The sequence below is a fragment of the Schistocerca serialis genome, chromosome 5 (genome assembly GCF_023864345.2).
Source record: "Schistocerca serialis cubense isolate TAMUIC-IGC-003099 chromosome 5, iqSchSeri2.2, whole genome shotgun sequence".
Taxonomy (NCBI): domain Eukaryota; kingdom Metazoa; phylum Arthropoda; class Insecta; order Orthoptera; family Acrididae; genus Schistocerca; species Schistocerca serialis.
In genome coordinates, this window is record NC_064642.1 from 312,039,409 (window position 1) to 312,061,272 (window position 21,864).

The window sequence follows — 21,864 nt, forward strand, 5'->3', positions numbered from 1 at the left end:
ACAGAGGCTTCACGCCAGTGACTGGGAAGCATACCTCTGCCCAGATGTGGTTGTACACATGAAGCACAAAGTGCTTGCCCACAAGAGAAAGGTGCTGCAACACCTGAATGTGAACATCGTCTGGCCCAGGGGCAGAGGATCAGTATGAAGTGAGAGCAGGATCTAGCTCCCCATAGTAAAGGCGGCATTGTAACACTATGACTCTGAGAAGAGAAGGCTGCCCAAGCCTTCTCTGCTCGTTTCCAATGGAGAAAGGTAGGGTGATAGTGGGAGGAGCTTGAAATCTCCGCAAAATAGCACACCAAGGTGTTGGAGATAGCAATAGGGTCCTCTATGACATCTGCTACTGTCAGGCTGGAAATTGGGGAATGGATCTTGGTCCCAGAGAGCCAACAGAGGTTGGCCCACACGATGGAAGATAGAGTGGAACTATTAAAAGAACTATCTAATGAAATCCAGCTAGCTTTTTTGTTATCCCGAAGAATGTGAAGACACTGTGTATGCAACTGTTTATACTGAATGCAGTTTGTCATCATATGATGATAGTTAAAAATGCAGAGAGCACGTTTCCACGGACAAATTGCGTTGCGGCATGCCTTAGTCCACTAAGGGACCAGGACATGGCGTGGTAAAGAGGAAGTGTGAGGAATGGAACGTTTTGCAGCAGTAAGGATAATTTTTGTAAGATATTCTACCTGGTGATCAAACCGGGGAAATGGTACTTGAAGGTCGCCAGGGAGGAGTAAAGCCTCCAGCTGTCCTTAGTAAGCTGCCATTTGGGTGTGCACGTAAGTGGGGTAGGAGTCAGCAAACGGATATCGGTGTGCACATAGGTGGGGTAGGAGTCAGCAAGCGGATAGCACACGGGAAATGGTCACTCGAGTACGTGTCAGAGAGAGCGGACCATTCGAGATGATGGGAAAGCTGGTCAGTGCAGAAGCATAGGTCCAAAGAGGTACATTTGGATTTCTGCCTTGGTCAGACCACCGAGCAGCCTAGTATAAATAACACTTCTGGAAGAGTACAGAGATCTGTGGGCCTTGACACGAACAGGGTAGGCGTTGAGAAGCGAAGCGGCAAGCGGTTGTTGTGCTTGAGAATCAGAAGTAGTCTCCAGAAGCAAAGTGCCATTTTGTAAACAACAGCAGGATTTCACAGGGTCAGCACTTGTATCAACACCTTTCTGAATAAGAAATGGATTTCCATTGCAAAGGACTGACTCTTCAGTACGTGAAACCATGATAAACTCAAGTAGCTGGGAAGGTCTTTGAAATGGGAGCTTCATTCCGTTTACATCTGTTAGACGTGGCCTGCAAAGATGATGCTTGGCTCATTGTGAGAAAATTCTTCACGACTGCCAGCATCTCCAATGGCGCGCTCCTTCCAACTGGGGGCCCTGTTCAGAGGGTGGCTCACCTGCCTTAGGTGAATGCACCTCAGGTCACACTTCCAGAACATCCGACAGAGGGACCAATTGGCAATTTGGGAAGATGAAGGAGCTCAGGCAATCACTCCTCCCTGGGCCTGGCCTGTACCAGGGGGTATGTGCGAACCCTAACTGTCGACTCGAGGCTGGGAATTGTGTGTTACCCGACTGGGTAACGTGTGGGCTGGCCTTTAGGAGTGCACAGGGAGGAAGAAGAAAAAGAGGAGCCACAAACGCTGAAGCTTAGGAAGGATAGGAGAAGGTGAATGAAGTAAGGAAACGAGGAATGAAAGACAGTGTTGGGACAGTTCTCATGTCAGCTACTGAAAAAATGGAACACATTCCCAAAAGCACCCCAGACATGTTTGCCAAGGGAGAGGGAAAAGGAATAGCAAGATAGCCATGCAGCATGGGAGGGAAAAAATGCTGCAAAGGCTGGGGCCCCATAGTAGCCAAGAGAAATATGTCCTTTAGGATACTGCTCCGTTAAGGAAGTGGCTGAGATCCTTGCTGCAGATTAGAAAGGATAATGTGAGGGAATAATCTGCTGTTTTTTTCTCTTGAGTCACACTTGTGAGACCATTTGGGCCTAGTGTTGGAGAGGTACAAGTTCTTCTTGTAAGTGATACATTGGTTGTTACTTGCGAAAAATGTGATGTAATGTGTACAGAATGTAAGTGTCAGAATTAACTGTAACTTGATACTCAGAAAGAATACAAAGCGCTTGTTTTTGATATGGAGCATTTTCGTGTATCAGCACAATCTACACTGATTGGTTTGCTCGTATAGCGGTGTTATGACAGGGCCAAAGATCATGCATTTGAAATATTGCATCGGAGGCAGTAGATACAGTCTGAAACCACAATGCTAGATCACTATTTTCATTTTTCTGAGAGTGAATATTTGAAGGTCAAAATGAATGCATAAGTGTCCAGCCTCTTATCTTTTAGGCCTTCTGGATCCTGTGGATATAGTGAACACTCTGTGTTTCATCCATTGGAATTTAAAGTCAAAATGAAAAACCATCCCATACATCAGTTAGAAGGTCTTATGAAGTGCACTTCTGACCAATATATCATGAAGTTTGTAGCACTCACAATTGGGCAGGTGGTGACCTGATTAATATAGCTTCATTTCTCTATATATCTATTAATGCAACTTCATTGTACTCGTCTTTCATTTGTTCTACAAAGAACAAGGTGTTTTTCTTTTTTAAATCACGTACTGTGCATCTGTTTTGGTAAAGACCAAATATTGTGTTGCTCTTGTTTTACCTTGATTCTCCAATGCTAAGGAAGGAAATGCCTTGGGACTGAATCTTTCTCCATTAAATTGAACTGATTCTGCTATGCATTCACAGTGAGCTGACATCTCAGACACCAATAGTGCATTTCCTGTGTGGTCAGTGGGCTACAACCATACAAGTACTTTAAGACACCCCACAATGTGTTTGCTACCATACTGAGTTTTGGGCACATGTCTATATCACACATGCCAGCAGCATACCTGGTGGGATGCATGCCATATTGAGCAACCTATCCCTCACAAATCATGCTACTGATCAAAAATTTCAAAGCTTGTGTGTCACCTGTGCTAACAGGAACCAAAGTTTATTAACCAAAAATGATGATTTGATATAGGGTATGGGATTGGAAGAACGACCAAATTTGAAGGCCTTGGTCGAATACAGTCTGCACAAAAAGAAACAACCACTTTTCATGGATCGGAAGGGAAGAATAGACAGGGGGAAGGGAATGGAGGGGATGAGAGGGAGGCAGTGCGGCATGGGGTAACAAGAAATGCCGCCTCTCTGAGCCCATGCTTGCCACACACATACTCATGACAGATTTGTGAGCTCACATGTGGGAACAGAAGACAAACATCAAAAAATTATAACAGCACAAAAGTCATGAACTTGACTCCAAAAATCCTGATGTAACAAACACAGGAATAATAATAAAATATATTCTATTGTATGTTTACCCAATATCCTTGAGGCTTATGTCCTCAAAATTTGCTCTAGGTCCTTTTGTACCGAGAGGGGTCACAGGAGTATCAAAAGTTGTCTGACAAGAGACAGAGCTGTCTATACTTTCTGCAGTCAGTCGGCCAGAAAATGCTCCTTGACAATACTCCTTGAACACCTGGTAGACTGATACAACCTGGGAGAATGAAAGTTTCTCAAAGTGCAATATGATGCGTCTCAAGTAAAGCCCTGGAACACAAAATATGTACATAAATAAATATGCCACACTGATGGACAGTGTTCAGTCTACTTCAGTTAAGCTTACAGGCTGAGGGGCTGTGGTCAATATATAACACTATTTCCTAATGTCTTATCTCTGACTGCAAGTGACATCTTTGGAGTTAGAAAAATCAATTGCGTCAAGGGCACCACAATTCCTCAGGTGTACTGATTGCTTAATTATCTCTGGATGCCACCATGGTTCTCAATTAAAAGTAATCAATTGTCATTCTGTTGGTGCAAAGTTGACATCCATATTTTATCTAGCTTAATATCATCTTTTCAATTAAAATAATTATGATTTTTGTAGATATCTGTGGCATGTCTATACATGTGCCCATGATAAGGCATTCTTTGTTAAAATGTTCACCTCTCTGAATTTTTTCGGGTGGTTTCTGTCTTGGAAAATATGTTTTGCTACGGCTGATTTGTCAGGTGACAGCTCCTTTAGTTTGGCTAAATAGGTATCACCACTTCTTTTTATGGTTTCAACGTACATTCACTCACAATTACAAGGAATTTTACATCGCCTTGGTATTGCTCACAAATGCCGAACATCTTTTATCTTCTTGGTGGATGTAAAGATAGTTTCAACCCCATACTCGGCCAACACTTTCCCAATGTGATTGTAACTTTGTTAATAAATGGGAGGAAACCTTTCCCATTTGGCAACCACTGTCTCCTCATTAGTTGTGGCTTTCTCTCTTCTTGGGTAGTGTGTGCTTCATCACCTCATTACTGGTGGAATGATTTTTCTTGAAAGCTGACTAAGTGATTGAGCTCATCTTGTAAATAGATTAGCTCACAAATTTTACTGGCCCTATCCATGAAGGTTTTAGTTACACATCTTGTTGATTTTAGGTGATGGTTGGAGTTGTCCTGTGTGCATATGATTAGTGACTGTAGCTTTTCTGTACAATGTATGGCCCAAAGTGCCATTCTTTAATTACAGACACTTCCAGAAAAATTAAGTTGTCCAGTGTTCTCTTTTCCAAAGTAAATTGCATTTTTGGTTTGATACTACTGATACGTATCAAGAAGACATAATCACGTGCACACATACAGAGAGGCCATATAAGTATACAAACACTGTAATAATTATAAAAGAAAGGAAAAATGAGTTCCATTAGACAAAATAGAAATGTCAAATTTAAGCCAAAAAAATAACAACCAATTACTTTTAATCGAGAACAATGGTGCCATCTAAATACAATTAAGGAATCAACACCATGTTACAAATGGTGGGGTTCTGTATGCAGCTCTATAAAGAGCACCTGATCAAGTTGTCGTTTTACCTCTGAAGATGCTTCCTGCAGTCAGTGAAGAAAGGTTAGGGAACAGTTTCATATACTGATCATGGTGTTTTAGTCAGGAAGATATAACTAAGTAGACCGTCTAATTTGAGTAACTATGACAAAAATTAATATGTGCCCATTCCCATCCTCTGCACCATATTTGATCATCAGATAAAATATTTTTCATAGCACATCAAATCTCTGACGGGAACACCATAGCATCTGTTCGTTAATTACAAAGCAACCTAATTCAAAGCAGATTGCCATAAAGTGTGAAATATTATTAATTTTTATTTTCATACTAAGAAACTGCTACATTATTTTGAGACAATAGGACCAATTTGACAAAGATTCCTCACATCTACACCAACATAACTGTAGCTAGTCTGTGATAGAATTTAAAGAGACACTAGTATGATTTTACAGACTTCATACTATATTCGCAGAATTAATGTACAAATAACCACATTTTGTCTTGGTGGCATGCCTCTTAATATTGTAATTTAATCATTATTTTTAATATTCTAACCACATCTGCACTTCAGCAATGGTTAGAGATCAGTAAATGAATTGAAAGCTGCCAACCAGTTGCAACAAAAGGTGGTTTTATTCAACATTTGACTATGGTTGCAATGGATGTAAACTAGACTTCTTCAAAAATACATGTAATTAAAATTTCGCATTGGGAAAATACCAAATAATGAAGTGATCTGACATTTGTTCAGTGAAAATATGCTGTCAGTGCATGTCAATGTATATGATGATGATTTAGTTTTAATTACATGTATTTCTGAAGACTAGTTTACATCCATTGCAGCCATGGTCAAATGCTGAATGAAACCAACTTTTGTTGCAAATAGTAGACTGCTTTGGAGTCATTTACTAATTTAATCATTGTGATTATTTCATGGCACTGAAATTTTGAGACAGAATGTTCTCACAGTCTTCACTGTGAGCTTCACAAATATTAAAATCTGTCATGTACAACAAGATACCCTGTTTGCTGTATTCTGTAGTCACAAAACGCAGACAATAAACATGGCTCATTGATGTAGATAAAATCTTATAGAAATTGTCATCATTTAAATTCTGAAGGAATTTCTTGTAAAAACAGCAGAAATGCCATGGGCAACAAATAAATGACACCCTGTATAGGTAATGTTTTCCGCATCAAATTAGTATAACTACTTATAATACTGAAATATTATGAAGGAAGTGTTATTTTCATTAGGAAAAAGTAAGATGTGTTCCCTAATCACGAATCAGAATGTGCACCAACTGGTCGCACAGTCATTAGGGCTTCTCAAAAACTACAGCTCTTTTTCCAACGAAAGCCAAAAATAGGGTACATGAAGTGTAATCAAAAAGTAACTGGACTTATTGTTTTTCTTAAAGAATCTTTATTTATCCATTAACATCAACTTTTCCCCCTGCAAAGTAAACCCCTCAGATATAATACACCTGTGCCATCACTTTTTCCAATCTTAGAAGCACTTCTGGAACTCACTTTTCACTATGCTGTTCAGCTCCTTAAGTGATTCTCTTTTTAACTAACAAAATGTCAGTTTGGTTTCCAGAAAGGTTTTTCAACAGAAAATGCCATATATGCTTTCACCAGTCAAATTTTGAATGATCTGAATAACCGAACACCTCCCATTGGGATTTTTTGTGATCTCTCAAAGGCTTTCGATTGTGTAAATCATGAAATTCTGCTAGACAAGCTCAAGTATTGTGGCATGAGTGGGACAGTGCACAAATGGTTTAATTCGTACCTAACTGGAAGAGTGCAGAAAGTTGAAATAAGTAGTTCTCGTAACATGCAAAGATCAGCACATTCCTCAAACTGGGGAACTATCAAGAATGGGGTTCCACAAGGGTCAGTCTTGGGTCCTTTGTTGTTCTTATTATATATTAATGACTTGCCATTCTATATTCATGAAGAGGCAAAGTTAGTTCTCTTTGCTGATGATACAAGTATAGTAATCACACCTGAGAACAAGAATTAACTGATGAAATTGTCAATACTGTCTTTCAGAAAATTACTAAGTGGTTCCTTGTAAACGGACTCTCACTGAATTTTGATAAGACACAGTACATACAGTTCCGTACAGTGAATGGTATGACACCATTAATAAATATAGACCTTAATCAGAAGCATATAGCTAAGGTAGAATATTCCAAATTTTTAGGTATGTCCATTGATGAGAGATTAAATTGGAAGAAACACATTGATGATCTGCTGAAACATTTGAGTTCAGCTACTTATGCAATAAGGGTCATTGCAAATTTTGGTGATAAACATCTTAGTAAATTAGCTTACTACGCCTATTTTCACTCATTGCTTTCATATGGCATCATATTTTGGGGTAATTCATCACTGAGGAATAAAGTATTTATTGCACAGAAGCATGTAATCAGAATAATAGCTGGAGTCCACCCAAGATCATCCTGCAGACATTTATTTAAGGATCTAGGGATATTCACAGTAGCTTCTCAGTATATATACTCTCTTATGAAATTTGTTATTAACAACCAAACCCAATTCAAAAGTAATAGCAGTGTGCATAACTACAATACTAGGAGAAAGGACGATCTTCACCATTCAAGATTAAATCTAACTTTGGCACAGAAAGGGGTGAATTATACTGGCACTAAAGTCTTTGGTCACTTACCAAATAGTATCAAAAGTCTGACAGATAACCAACAAGTATTTAAGAAGAAATTAAAAGAATTTCTGAATGACAACTCCTTCTACTCCATAGAGGAATTTTTAGATATAAATTAAGAAAAAAAATATTAAAAAAATAAAAAAAACACAAAAAAAAAATAAAGTTGTTATATTAACTTAAGTATGTTGTTAAATTAACCTAATTATGTCACGTATTGGAAAATTCGACTCGTTCCACATCATTACGAAATATCGTATTCATGATCCATGGAACTAGTATTAATCTAATCTAATCTCATCTCATAAATGGTGGCAAAACAACATCTTCAAAGATTCTCTTCAGCCTCAGGAATAGAAAGAAGTCACAGGGAGTCACTTCCAGCGAATACAGTGGTCAGGCAATATAACAGTTTTTTGCCAAAAAATCACGAAATGCACTGACTTATGAGCGGGAGCACTATTGTGATTCAATTCCTACATGTGGTTTTGCCACAATTCTAGTTGCCTTCCGAGTAGTATCGCTTACTGATTATTTGAGCATAATGTAGGAACTCCTAACGCAGTATTCCTTTTTAATCGAAGAAAACAGTGAGAAGAACCTTCACATGTCATTGCACTTGTAAGAGTTTTTTTTTGTCTCGGCTCTTCAGGCAGTTTCCAGAGGGACAAACAGACCTTGGTTTTGACGTCATATGTGTATACCCAGATTTCATACCTCTATAACCTTCTAAAGAAGTCCTGGATTGTTGTTGACTTCATTCAGTAATTCCTGAGCAATGCCTATGCTACGAATTTTTGGTTGAAATTCAACAATTTTGGAACCAACTTTGCTGCTACACATTTCATACAAAAATAAAAAAAGCTTGGCATGAACCAAAGAACGTGCCAACAGCAGCAGCAACCTCTCTGATGGCAATTTGGCAATTTTCCAGAACCAAGTTTTTTTTACCTCTTCCACACCGTCTTCAGTGCGTCCAGGATAGTCATCATCATCGTCAACATCTTCTCAATCCTCTTTGAAATGGTTATACCACTTGTAAGCTCTTGTCTTACTCATAGTAGATTCACCAAAAGCCACAGTCAACATTTCAAATGCAGTGCAGCACTTCATTCCATTTTTCAAGCAAAATCTGATGTAAATTCTTTGATCCATCTTTTTCAAAAGTAAAAATTCGTCGAGCACTCTAAAATATGCATAGTGTTTTTGACTGTCAACAATAAATCTGAAAATCAGATATGCATGCAAAATTAAAAAATTCCCATTACTTTTTTATCACACCCTGTATTCGTTTCTGTGATAATTATAGTGAAACCTTAACTAGCTCACACTAAATGGAGCGAGTCCCAGTCCGAATATATGAAATTCCAAATTAGAGAAATGTTTTCTGAAATAGTTATCTGCAACCATAAAAAGGAATATAACTTACAGTGCACGTAGTAATTAAATAACAATTATTTTAATAAAATTCTGTTTTTAATATGCCACATTTTTAAATCTGACTAAAAAGTAATAATTTCTCTTAGTACAATGGAGAAACAACCAAAGTTGCAAATGTCGATTTTATTCACTTGTTGAATTGCTTTGGGTTGGGACCCATTTTTGAATCATCCACACAGTCAAAATGGCATTTCCCAAAATATGAAAACCACATCAGGATGAAAAGATATCTGTATGCTCTGTAACTGTTCATTTGCACTTTGTTATATGTGTACATTTGTTATCTTGACATGGTTCTTATATTTTGGGAATTACCATTTTGACTGTCTGGATGATCTGAAAATGTGCCCCAACTTGAAACTAGTCTCCAGTAAATAAAAGTGATGCTTGTAACATTGGCTGTCTTTCTGTGGTACTGATTAACAAAAGTTGCTGCCCTGTAATTACTCCAGCTTGCTGGAAGTTCATACTGTCTCTCAGTCCCATACAGATTCCTACCATCATACACATAGTCCTGAAACTTTGTTACTGTGAATTTCTAATAGCTATGGAAATACTAGTGAGATTTAAAACAAAAAATGTGGGGTACATGCAATATATAATAGGAAGGAGGTTAACAATTCATGCACCATCATGTATGCATTAAATGCATCCCATGTTTTTCATTTTAAATCTTTAAGGTGCTTTCATACCTATTAAAAAATCATAATTAACACATTTTCAAGACTATCTGTATCGGGTTAACAGTCTGTGTGGGGCTAGGAGAAGCTTATTTTGCATTTTTAAGTCTGATGTAAAATTATGCTATATGAAAAACTGATTTCTATTTAAATAGTTACTTTCAGCTTTTTTGTCTTGTGTGTGTGTGTGTGTGTGTGTGTGTGTGTGTGTGTGTGTGTGTGTTTGAAATTTTTCAATAATTTCCAAACATTTTGATGAGATTACAACAGCGATATGTGGTAAATTTCATGTTTATTTCAGTTTTTCACCCGAGTTAACCAATACATCGCCTCCTCCTATGTATATCTCACAAAAAGATAGTGAAGATAAAAGTTGGTTAAAGATTTGAGCTCACAGAGACTTACCCCCAACCATTCGTGACTAGAGCAGGAAAACGGGGAAATGACAATGGTACACAAAGTACCCTCCACCACACACCAGACAAGAAAGTAAGCTAATATTTCATTGTAATCCAGCTCTGCGCTATGTTGAAAGTTTCAAGTCTCTAGCTTATACGGAAGTTAGTTTAAAATGAATATTTATACTTGACATACAGACAGAGAAAAACGCAATCTAATAAAAATGAGATAAGAACACTACATGGGCTGTTATATTATGTGAAATAGTGTACAGCAAAAAGTGACTAATGTAATGATATCACAGTAATGAACAACAGAATTAAATAAATTAAAGATGGAATAAATATTCAAAGGTTACATTAAACGAGCTTCATACATACTGTACTGTCGAAATATTACTGTATTTATTTTTAAAAAATTGAATTCTGCACTATATTGGAAATTTATGTGCTATATTTACTGTAGAATGGTATACAAATCAGCAATTGTTTCCTGCTGTTATCTGTATCTACAATGATGTGGTCCACAGCAACTAAAGAGGCATAACTGCCTGATGCTGATGCCGTATAAATATTTTCATTGTCAATATCCATTGATAATGGATAAGAGAAGGTACTTATTGTGGTTGTGACTTTTCTGTAGTCTGTTCTTTTATCACTTGCTATTACGTCTCTTTTAGTGTAAGATAATATTGAGCAAGCAGTAAAGGAAACAGAAGAAAAATTCGGAGTAGGTATTAAAGTCCATGGAGCAGAAATGAAAACGTTGAAGTTTGCCGATGACATTGTAATTCTGTCGGAGACAGCAAAGGACTTGGAAGAGCTGTTGAACAGAATGGACAGTGTCTTGAAAGAAGGGTATAAGATGAACATCATCAAAAGCAAAACGAGGATAATGGAATGTAGTCGAATTAAGTTGGGTGATGCTGAGGGAATTAGATTAGGAAATGAGACACTTAAAGTAGTAAAGGAGTTTTGCTATTTGGGGAGCAAAATAACTGATGATGGTCGAAGTAGAGACGATATAAAATGTAGACTGGCAATGGCAAGGAAAGCGTTTCTGAAGAAGAGAAATTTGTTAACATCGAGTATAGATTTAAATGACAGGAAGTATTTGCATGGAGTGTAGCCATGTATGGAAGTGAAACATGGACGATAAATAGTTTGGACAAGAAGAGAATAGAAGCTTTCGAAATGTGGTGCTACAGAAGAATGCTGAAGATTAGATGGGTAGATCACATAACTAATGAGGAGGTATTGAATAGAATTGGGGAGAAGAGGAGTTTGTGGCACAACTTGGCAAGAAGAAGGGACCCGTTGGTAGGACACGTTCTGAGGCATCAAGGGATCACAAATTTAGCATTGGAGGGCAGTGTGGAGGGTGAAAATCGTAGAGGGAGACCAAGAGATGAATACACTAAGCAGATTCAGAAGGATGTAGGTTGCAGTAAGTACTGGGAGATGAAGAAGCTTGCACAGGATAGAGTAGCATGGAGAGTTGCATCAAACCAGTCTCAGGACTGAAGACAACAACAACAACAACAACAACAACAATATTTTTGGTAATATGGATTCATGTCTACAAAGTTGATGCATCCAAAGACAAATTTTGCTCTTCTGAAACAGTTGAATTCTTTACAGTTGCAACATCTGCACTTAAACTGCCACGCTTGCTTCTGTGTTCGAGATATTGTGCTGATCATAGAATCTGAATAGCCATCCAGTACTAACATTGAAGCCTGTTTTTGCCATGGGGTAACATCCACAGTGGTCCCTTACGATGCAGCTCCTCATTTTGTTTTCCTTTTAGTTCGTCTTGTTTTAACACAAAGTACGAAATTTTATAGTAATTTTTCTTGGCGTCATAAAAAATCGACTTGCTGATGAGGCACTCTTGTCATAACACTATGGGTGGAAGCAGCGGCTTAGATTTTAACATGTGCTCTCATTTTATTTTATAAAGTGAAGGGATCTGTATTTACTCCTAACATTCACTTCAGTTACTGTATTGTCCAGTATGTCTCTTTAACATACTTATAAGTGATTATTAATATGGGATTTCTTCATCATACAGGCTTCAGCAAGTAAACTGAGCAGGCTTTTTTTTTTTTTTTTTTTGCTGTGTGCTTGTAATCGAGAATGAGACATAAATTACTCATTATCACATACAGGTGAAGTGAATGGGAAGGGAGGGGATGTACAGTATTTTAAAATTTTACAAGGAATGAACTGAGTGCAAGAGATGTCCGATACAATATGGCAGCATTTCATTTTGCAATCAGTCTGAATTATCATGAATTCCAAATTAGTGAGGATTTACTTTATTTACATGATGTTACACAAAGTATTAAGTATAAAATAGTTGTACGACAAGGGCAAATTCACTTGAGAAAACTACAATTATAGAATGTCTGGCCAGTACATATCTTCAGGAGGTGAAACTTCAATACTGCCTACACATACGCGTGTAAGTACAAAAAACTACCTTAGTTTTCAGAACTGTTAGTTGTTTCCTCTGAGAGGAACTTACTTGTTGCAAGACCTAAAATAACAAGGAGACTAGCAGAAAAGGAGACAAGAAAAAAAAATGAATGCTCTCTCTCTCTCTCTCTCTCTCTCTCTCTCTCTCTGTGGGGAGGGATTGGGGGGGGGGGGGGGCGGGGGGGGTAGCAGGGTATGGATGGAGAACAGTAACAATAGAGAAGTTAGTTGGTGCCCTTCACCAACCTATCCCTTCCATACTCGCAGCCCACAGCCTTCTGTTCCACAAGTGCACCCACACACGTCTTTTTACTTCTCTCCATTTCTGCCCCCACCCCAACCTCCATTTAACCGCCTGACTGCACCCACACACGTCTTTTTACTTCTCTCCATTTCTGCCCTCACCCCAACCTCCATTTAACCGCCTGACTGCACCTAGCTGCCCCACCCTCTTTCCACTTTGTTCCTGTAAGCACTTTACTGTCTCCCACTTGTACCCTGCTCTCCTTTTCCCTCCCTGCCACACCCTCCTCCTTACCCCACAAACCAGACTGCTTCTCCCATCATGCACAGTTGCTCACAGTCTGGCCTCGGCAGCCAGAGCCAGTGGTCACGTGTGTGTGAGTTGCATTTCCATGAATGTGTGTGCGTGCGTATGTTATGAGAAGAAGGCCTTCTGGCCGAAAGCTTACGTGTTTAGTAGCCTTTTTGTTGCGCCCCTCTGAGACTCAACATTTCCGCTATGTGGTGAGTAGCAATTTATCCTTTTCATAATATTGTCAAAGGAAATAACAGTTATACACTTACCCCAACTAGTTTAGTTATGGTCACTGCTACATACATAAAACTCTGTGCAGTGAACAAATGTTATCTGGTACACACATGCATCATTCCACAAGTTGCTTTACTTTTGGTGTACACTTTGTTAGTGAGGGGGCTGTAGTAAGTGGTAGAGGTAGATGAATGGGGCAGGTTTTACAATGGAACAAATGCAGACAGAGTGGCCCTGGATAGGAATAATTAACTGTGAATATCATGTGATTTGAACATGGAAGTTAGCAGTGTGGCACGAAGCGAGAGTGAGTGGTGTGGGAAGGATTTTTGGGGAGGAGTAACTTTATTTCAGTGCTTGACTTGAGAAATTCATAGCCTTGGGGAAGTAACATATTGATGCATTGTGGTGTTCAATGTCTGAATAGAGCTGCATGGTATGGGTGGTGCTTCTGAGGCAGTTTTTGTTTTTAAGTGGAAGCTGTATTTGTCAGAAGCTGAGGAAGATACTGCTCGGGAGATTTGTTTGTGGGCAGTATCTGTGGGCTAGTTGCTGGAGAGATAAGATTGAAAGAGGTTTTTGCTACAGGTTTTCAAGGATTCAGTGATGGAGCAGATACAACTGTCACGGATGCTCAGTCCATGTAGAAAGGAGCATTTGATGAGTTAGAAGTAGCGACTGTCAAAATGGATGTAAGGAGCAGATTTTCGACTACCTGGCTTAATGTGGCAGAAGATAAAGTCGGATAACAAAAACACTGGATAGGCTGGAAGTCTCTACACTTTCTCTTCCTACCCCAGCTATACCAATCAAAATCCCCTTATGTACCAATATTATTAATATTTTCTGACTTCTTCTGTAATACATGCTAGTTATAAGTGTTTGTTATGCAAATAATGTACCCTTCAAAAATGATTACAGGAAACATGAAACAATCTCGATTGTAAATCCAGAATGTATGATTAACACACATGTGAAAAGCCAGGCCTACCAAAAAGAATTAAAGGCCTGAGGTTTTAAAAAAATCTTTGATAGAGGACTCTTTCCTTTGTTTAGCCCTCTTCCGTGCTGTAATATCCCTCCACCGATTGTGGCCTTTTGGTTCCGAGTCGAGTTGAAGAAGTGAACGAGAAACTTCAAAATTTCTGCGACGAGCTAGGCTGTGACTTCCTGGACTTGTACGATAGAGCTGAGAACAGCAGGGTCCCGCTGAATGGGTCTGGTGTGCACTACATATCAGAGGCTGCTACTCAGGTAATTTTTTTTTTTTTGACAACTTTCCATCCAATCCAGATAATGATAGCCGTAGGAAACCCAAAAGTATCAGTGTAGGGTCGAAAGAAATGCCTCTCACAGATGAGAGTACTAAAATCCTAATGGCAAACTACCGTAGCACTTGCAACGAAGTGCCAGAGTTTGAAGCGCTCATGAAAAGCAGTGAAGCTCACATAATACTAGGTACAGCTGAAATTGATAGCAGGGAGATTTTTGGGGAAACTTTAAGTGTATATCAAAAGGATGTGTAAATGGGAAATGGAATTGGTGTATTTGTCACAGTAGACAAGAAACTCAAATCCAACGAGGTAGAAATTGAAGCTGCATGTAAGACTGTTTGGACAAGACTCAGCATCAGGAGTGAGCATAAAATTGTAATTGGATCCTTCTATAACACAACAGACTCATCTCCTGATGTAACCAAAACCTTGAGAGAAAACCTTAGTTCACAGTTCCCCAATAATACTATAATCATTGGTGGAGACTTTAATTGTCCAACAATTAATTGGGAAAATTACTGCTTTGTTAGTGGTGGCTGTGATAAGACATCTCGTGGAACTTTACTAAATGCACTCCCTGAAAACTACCTAGAACAGGTAGTTACGAACCTCACTCAAGATGGGTATATACTGGATTTAACTGCAACAAACAGACCTGACCTCTTTGAGGATGTCCACATCAAAACTCGTATCAATGAACATGACACATCCGCGGCGACAATTATTAACAAAGTTAGTGCTCAGGTGCTAGCGAATGAGATAGGAACTGACATTGGGGGTAGAAAAAGCTAAAGCTGAAATGATTAACTCCATTTTCAAACATTCTTTTACAAAGAAAATCCAGGAAAATTGCCCCAATTTAATCCTCCTACTACCGAAACGATGAATGAAATTAGTATTAGTGCCAGTTATGTTGAGAACAAGCTGAAATCGTTGAAATTGGACAAAGCTCCAGGGCCCAATGGAATCCCTGTCAGATTCTACACTGAATTTGCAGCTGAGTTAGCGCTTCTTCTAACTATAATCTATCGTAGATCACTCTAACAAAAAACCATGTCCAACTCTTGAAAAAGGCGCAGGTCACATCTGTCTACAAAAAGGGAAGTAGAAGTGATATACAAAACCACTGTCCAGTATCCTTGACACAGATTTGTTGTAGAATCTTAGAAGATATTTTGAGCTGAAACATAATGCGGTATCTTGAAAAGAATGATCTCTGCCAACCAGCATGGATTTTGAAAACATCAATCATGTGAAACACAACTCACACTTTTCTCTCATGACATACTGAAAGTTTTGGATCAAGGCAGTCAGGTAGATGCAGTATTGCTTGATTTCTGAAAAGCATTTGTCTCAGTACCACACCTACACTTATTGCCAAAAGTACAATTACACAAGTTCTGTTCAAAAAATTCCAGAACTTTGTCCACCAAATTTTTCTATGCTTACCTCTTGCTTATTGTGAATGGTCACCTTCAAAATACTCTCCTTCACAATTGATATAATGCTCCCAACGCTGTTTCCACTTCCGCAAGCAGTCTTGGTATGGCTCTTGCTGGAATGCGTGAAGCACCATCTGCAAACATTCTTTTATCTCATCTATCATAGCAAATCTTAGTCCTTTCAACACGGTTTTCAACTATGAAAATAAAAAATTAAAAAAAAGTCTGCAGGGTCAGGTCTGGAGAGTATGGAGAATGAGGCAGAACAGTGATTTCGTTTTTTGTGCAACAGTCACACACTAACACGAATGAATGTGCGGATGCGTTATCGTGATGCAAGAGCCATGAATTGTCTCACCACATTTCAGTCTATTTTCTTCTCACATTTTCTCACAGGCATTGAGACAGTACCATCAATTAACAGTTTGTCCCTGTTGCAATGAATTCATGATGAACTAAGCTGCCCTTTTTTGCACCCTTTCGATGTCCTCCGTCAGTCCCACCTGATAAGGATCCCGCACTGTGCAGCAATATTCTAACAGAGGACGAACGAGTGTAGTGTAAGCTGTCTCTTTAGTGGACTTGTTGCATCTTCTAAGTGTCCTGCCACTCACTGGTCTTGGCTCTTGAGCTGTGGGATGAACTTGGCGGAAACACGATGCATTCTAAGATGCTGTATCAGGAATTCATGACTTGATCCAACTGAAATGCTACATTCTTCTGTAATCTATTGGACAGACAGTCTTTGAATGGCACGCACAATTTTGTTAATGTTCCCGACATGAGCGTCATCAGTAAATGTCAAAGGGCATCCTGAACAAGGGTCATCTTCAACTTCTGTATGGCTATTTGTAAACTGTGTTAACCATTCTTCACATAGAGTATGGCTTCAGCACTCGTCAACATAGGCTTCCTGCATCATTTGGTGTGTCTCTGTGAAAGTTTTTTTTAGTTTTATGCTAAATTTAATGCAAACATGTTGCTCCTGTAACTCTGCTGTCTCGAAATTCGCAAACTGTGCAACACAACATTCTATTCAATAAAGCACTGAACAATAATAGACAGACATTAAAAACAGGCATGTGCCTCCACCACATCAATGGTGCAAAATTACGAATGTTTCAGAATTTTTTGAACAGATCTCGTATAGGGTATCAAGTGAAATTTGTGACTGGATAGAGGGCTTTTTGGTAAGGGGGACGCAGTATGTTATCTTGGGAGGAGAGTCATCATCAGATGTAAAAGTAACTTTGGGTGTGCCCCAAGGAAATGATTTGAGACCCTCACTGTTCATTTTTTATATTAATGACCTTACAGACAATATTAATAGGAAAATCAAACTTTTTGCTGATGTAGTTATCTATAATGAGGTACTATCTATATCTGTATTGAAGTACTATCTGAAAGAAGCTATATAAATATTCAGTCAAATCTTGATAAGATTTCGAAGTGGGGCAGAGACTAGCAACTTGCTTTAAATGTACAGAAATGTAAAATTTTGCACTTCACAAAATGAAAAAAAAAAAAATAAATAAAATAGTATCCTTTGACTATAATATCAATGAGTCACTGTTGGAATGGACCAACTCTACAAATATCCGAGGGTAACACTTTGTAGGGATTTGAAATGAAATGATCGTGTAGGTTCAGTTGTGGGTAAAGCAAGTGGTAGACTTCAGTTTATTGGTAGAATACGGGGGATGTGCAGTCAATCTACAAAGGAGATTGCTTACAAATCAATCATGCGACAGGTTCTAGAATATTGCTGAAGTGTGTGGGGCCAGTACTAGATAGGACTAACAGGAGATATTGAAAGTATACAGAGAAGGGTAGCATGAATGGTCACAGGTTTGTTTAATCCATGGGAGAGTGTCACAGAGATACTGAACGAAATGAACTGGATGACCCTTGAAGAGAGACTTAAACTATCTCGGGAAAGTCTGTTAACAAAGTTTGAAGAACTGGCTTTGAATGATTATTCCAGCAATATACTAAACACCCTATGTATCGCCCACATAGGGATAGTGTGGGTAAGATTAGAGTAATTACTGCATGCACACAAGATTCAAACAATCATTCTTTCTACACTCCATATGTGAATGGAACAGGAAGAAACCCTAATAACTGATACAAAAGGGTGTATCCTCTGCCATGACAACCTCTGGTTTGCAGAGTACAGATGCAGATGTCAATGTAGGTGCAATCAGATGATACCATCTGACATAGCTTTCTCCTACTCGCCATGTACTGCATCAGTCTGTCAATCTTCTTGACACCTTCCAAATATGGGACGAGATTTCTCCTATAATCTAAGTTTGCCCCCTCCTCTTGTATTACTTCCCCCAGTATCACCATTTCCACAATATTATTGTCAGTTAGTTGATCCACTTAATCATTTACCATCCATTCTGTGACGTCCTCTACATCAACATCCTTACAGCCTGGTACATTTTTGAGCAACAAAATGATATCACCGTTTTCATCTTTACTCCACTTTCACACATGGATTCAAAGTTAAAATGACCACCTCCGTGGTGAAAGAATTTTACAAGACCTTATAAATGATACGTTTAGAATCTCTTCCCACGCTTTGGTCAACCATCTTATGACTTCTAGCAAGTCAATCCTCTTCAGAATGGCTACGAAGTTTTCATTATCATCAACCACTGATATCAACGAACTGAGAAGATAGTGGTGATACTATTTCCTTAGCATTTAAAGGAAGCCCTGGTCCATCAGCCGACAAAGAGCACTGACATTTGGTGGCAAAAATATGTCCATCTAAGTGATTGTCACTGGCTGAATGTGAAGGTGCATTATCAAGAAGCAGCAGAGCTTTCATTGGTAAACTGGTGTGTTTCAAGTATTTCTCTACGGCTTGTATGAAATCATTTTGGAACCAGGTTTTAAAGATTTCTGAATTCATCCATGTTGTCTTTTGATGAGAGCAATGTAGAGATAGCGAATCCTGATTCTTCAGGTTTTTGAAAGCTCAAGATTTCTGTGATTTTCTTATTAATGTAAGTCTAAGCTTATGGTTCCCACTTGCATTACTACAAGCCAATATGGTAACTCATTCCTTGCTTTTATTGCATCCAAGTGCCACAGTTTCCTTCTTTGATGCATTTTTGCAGGGAGCATCATCTACAAGGGTTGACTGAAAAGTAATGCCTCCACCTTCGTAACTCTTCAACAGTTGACAGCATTGGTATGCGGCAGGTATTGGCTTGTTCTGTAGCCTCTTCTCTACAGCTCCAGTTAGTGGGAAGCCTTAGCATTGAACAATTGTGTTGTTACAGTGTAAAGTACGGAACTTTGCACAGACGGTCGGTCAAAGTGATTTAGGCAATGTGCAGTCATTGATTTCTTGACAGCAGAAGGCATCACCACAAAGGAGATTCATCAGAGTATGAACGTAATTTATGGTGATTGTGTTGATGTGAGTACTGTGCATCGTTGGGCGAGTATGTTTAAAGATGTTGATGCGGGAACATGTGACCTGCGTGATTAACGAAGAGTTGGACATCCTGTGACAGCAACCACCGAGTTTCACAAACAAAATGTTGACAGATTGATTCAGGACAATTGTCGCATCATTCAGAGAGAAATTGCAAGCACAATCAGCATTTCACAAGAATGTGTGGGTCACATTATTGCTTTGCTTTGCTATCAGAAGATCTGTGCACGATGGGTACTCCAGATGATTACTCCTGAAATGAAAGTGCACAGACTTGAAATTTGCCAGGAACTCCTCTCACATTACGAGAATGAAGGTGACGCATTTCCCCATTCAACTGTGACAAGAGACGAAACATCAGTCTATGGAATATTGACACACAGACTTGTCCCAGTAAAAGAAATTCAAGACGTAGCCCTCAGCTGGAAAAATCATGGCTACAGTGCTCTGGGACGCAGATGGTGGAAAAAGGGAAATGTTTTCCTTTAGCATGATAATGCCAAACCACACACTTTACATGCCACCACAACAGAACTTAAAGAGACAAACTCACCACCGTACGGCATCCTCCATACAGTCCAGATTTAGCACCATCTGACTTCCATCTGTTCCCGAAAATGAAAGACGATCTGCGGGGACATCATCATGCTTCTAATGAAGACGTTGAGAGAACTGTGAGACTGTGGTTGTGGAAACAGAGTGTCAACTTCTTCCGTGATGGCTTCAGAAAACTTGTCCATTGTTGGCAAAAATGTATCCAATTGGCTGGTGATTATGTGGAAAAGTGAACACTGGTAATTAAATATCACATTCTAAGGATTATTTCTGCATTTGAGTTATCAAAATAATCCCATCCAAACCCAATTAACGAAGGTGGAGGCATTACTTTCATTCAACTCTCGTAATTTAAACCACTCTCGTCGCAGGTGTACAAATGTTTGCTAGTAATACCCTCCTCGTCAATTAACTTCAAAAGATAGTCTTTAAACAATGGCAGCCAAATAATGGACAAACCTTTTCCTCTTAACTATTTATGCCACAAAAATAAAGCTTCAACCTTTTTACGCTTACCTTTCAACACTGTCTTCCTTACTTTTATTCCACTTCAACTACCTTGGAAAGCACACCACTATCAATTTCTGCTTAATTGCCCCCCCCCCCCCCCCCCCAAACAGTAATATTTCGTACCCATAACACCAAACCAACAATTCTAGCTGCTACCCCAGAATTCAGTTACATTACAGCACATAGTTTCTGATCAACAAGTACTACAAGTTTTTTCATTTATCAACCATTTCCAACTCTTTAGTTAGAACACAGAGGACCGCACAGAATAACAATTTAACAATGGGTGCACTCTGGGCATCAGATATGAATCTGAAGAAACAAAGAACACAGGGTTGCCAGTAGAGATGCTTTCCATGGGTGTACATTCTTGGTTTGTGAGCAATGGAAGAGGGTATGTAAGCATCTTTCGTTGAAGACTGGTTCTGATAATTTATTCAATAGTAACACTACAGTATGTACCTTAGAACTGTGACTCCAGGAGTGCTGGAGACACAAAAAGCAACCATACATTTTAAAAGTCCACATGCCATTTTAGCCAGCACCTGCTTGCTAAAGCTCAGGAAAAGCACATTACGTACAATAAATTAATCCTCATTTCAGCATGGAGAAGTATTATTATGATATTAATTAAGTAGGCCAGATTAAGTAAATCAGATACTACTGAGACCAAACAGACATGTGTCAGATAGTTGAGAATCTGATGTATTGTTGGTAATTCAATGGTTTCAAATAGACTGAGGTTTGGAAATGAGCTTCAGTGAAACAGCGATGATCAAAGATGATTGCATTGGATTTTTAAAAGGATCAAGTGAATTTATGCTGTTGCAGGATGTGAGGAGTTGTTCACAGTGAGTACAGGCCACAAGATGTCATTGGTGAACTAATACAAAGTCAAGGGGGGACAGCTTCTGAGTCTTCAGGAATGCCTCTCGCATACAACCTATGAAAAGACTTGTGCAGGACAGGGCCATTCTGGTTCCTATAGTGGTCATCATGATTTATTTTTAGGTCGGCCCCCAAATATGAAGTAGTTGTGGGTATGGATGACGTTGGTTAGAGCGACAAATGAGATTTTAGGAAGAGTTTTAGCTGGGTAGAGAGTGGGCTAGTGTTCTAGAGCTAATAGATTTTGTGTATGTGGGATGTTAATGTAGAGCAAGAGTCCACTGATTATGAAAAGGAGGGTTCGAGGTGGGAGAGCGATGGGAATGGATTTCACA

The 21,864-nt window shown here is 39.0% G+C and overlaps 1 protein-coding gene across 1 annotated transcript in view; it reads right to left on the reverse strand.

The window, feature by feature from the left end:
- The window catches only part of LOC126481219 (anaphase-promoting complex subunit 5), a 143,323-nt gene that overhangs the window by 54,061 nt on the left and 67,398 nt on the right, over positions 1-21,864 (reverse strand). The window contains exon 4 of the mRNA XM_050104823.1: positions 3,410-3,641. Within this exon, the coding sequence (XP_049960780.1) occupies positions 3,410-3,641 (232 nt within the window). The remainder of the gene's footprint in view (positions 1-3,409; positions 3,642-21,864) is intronic.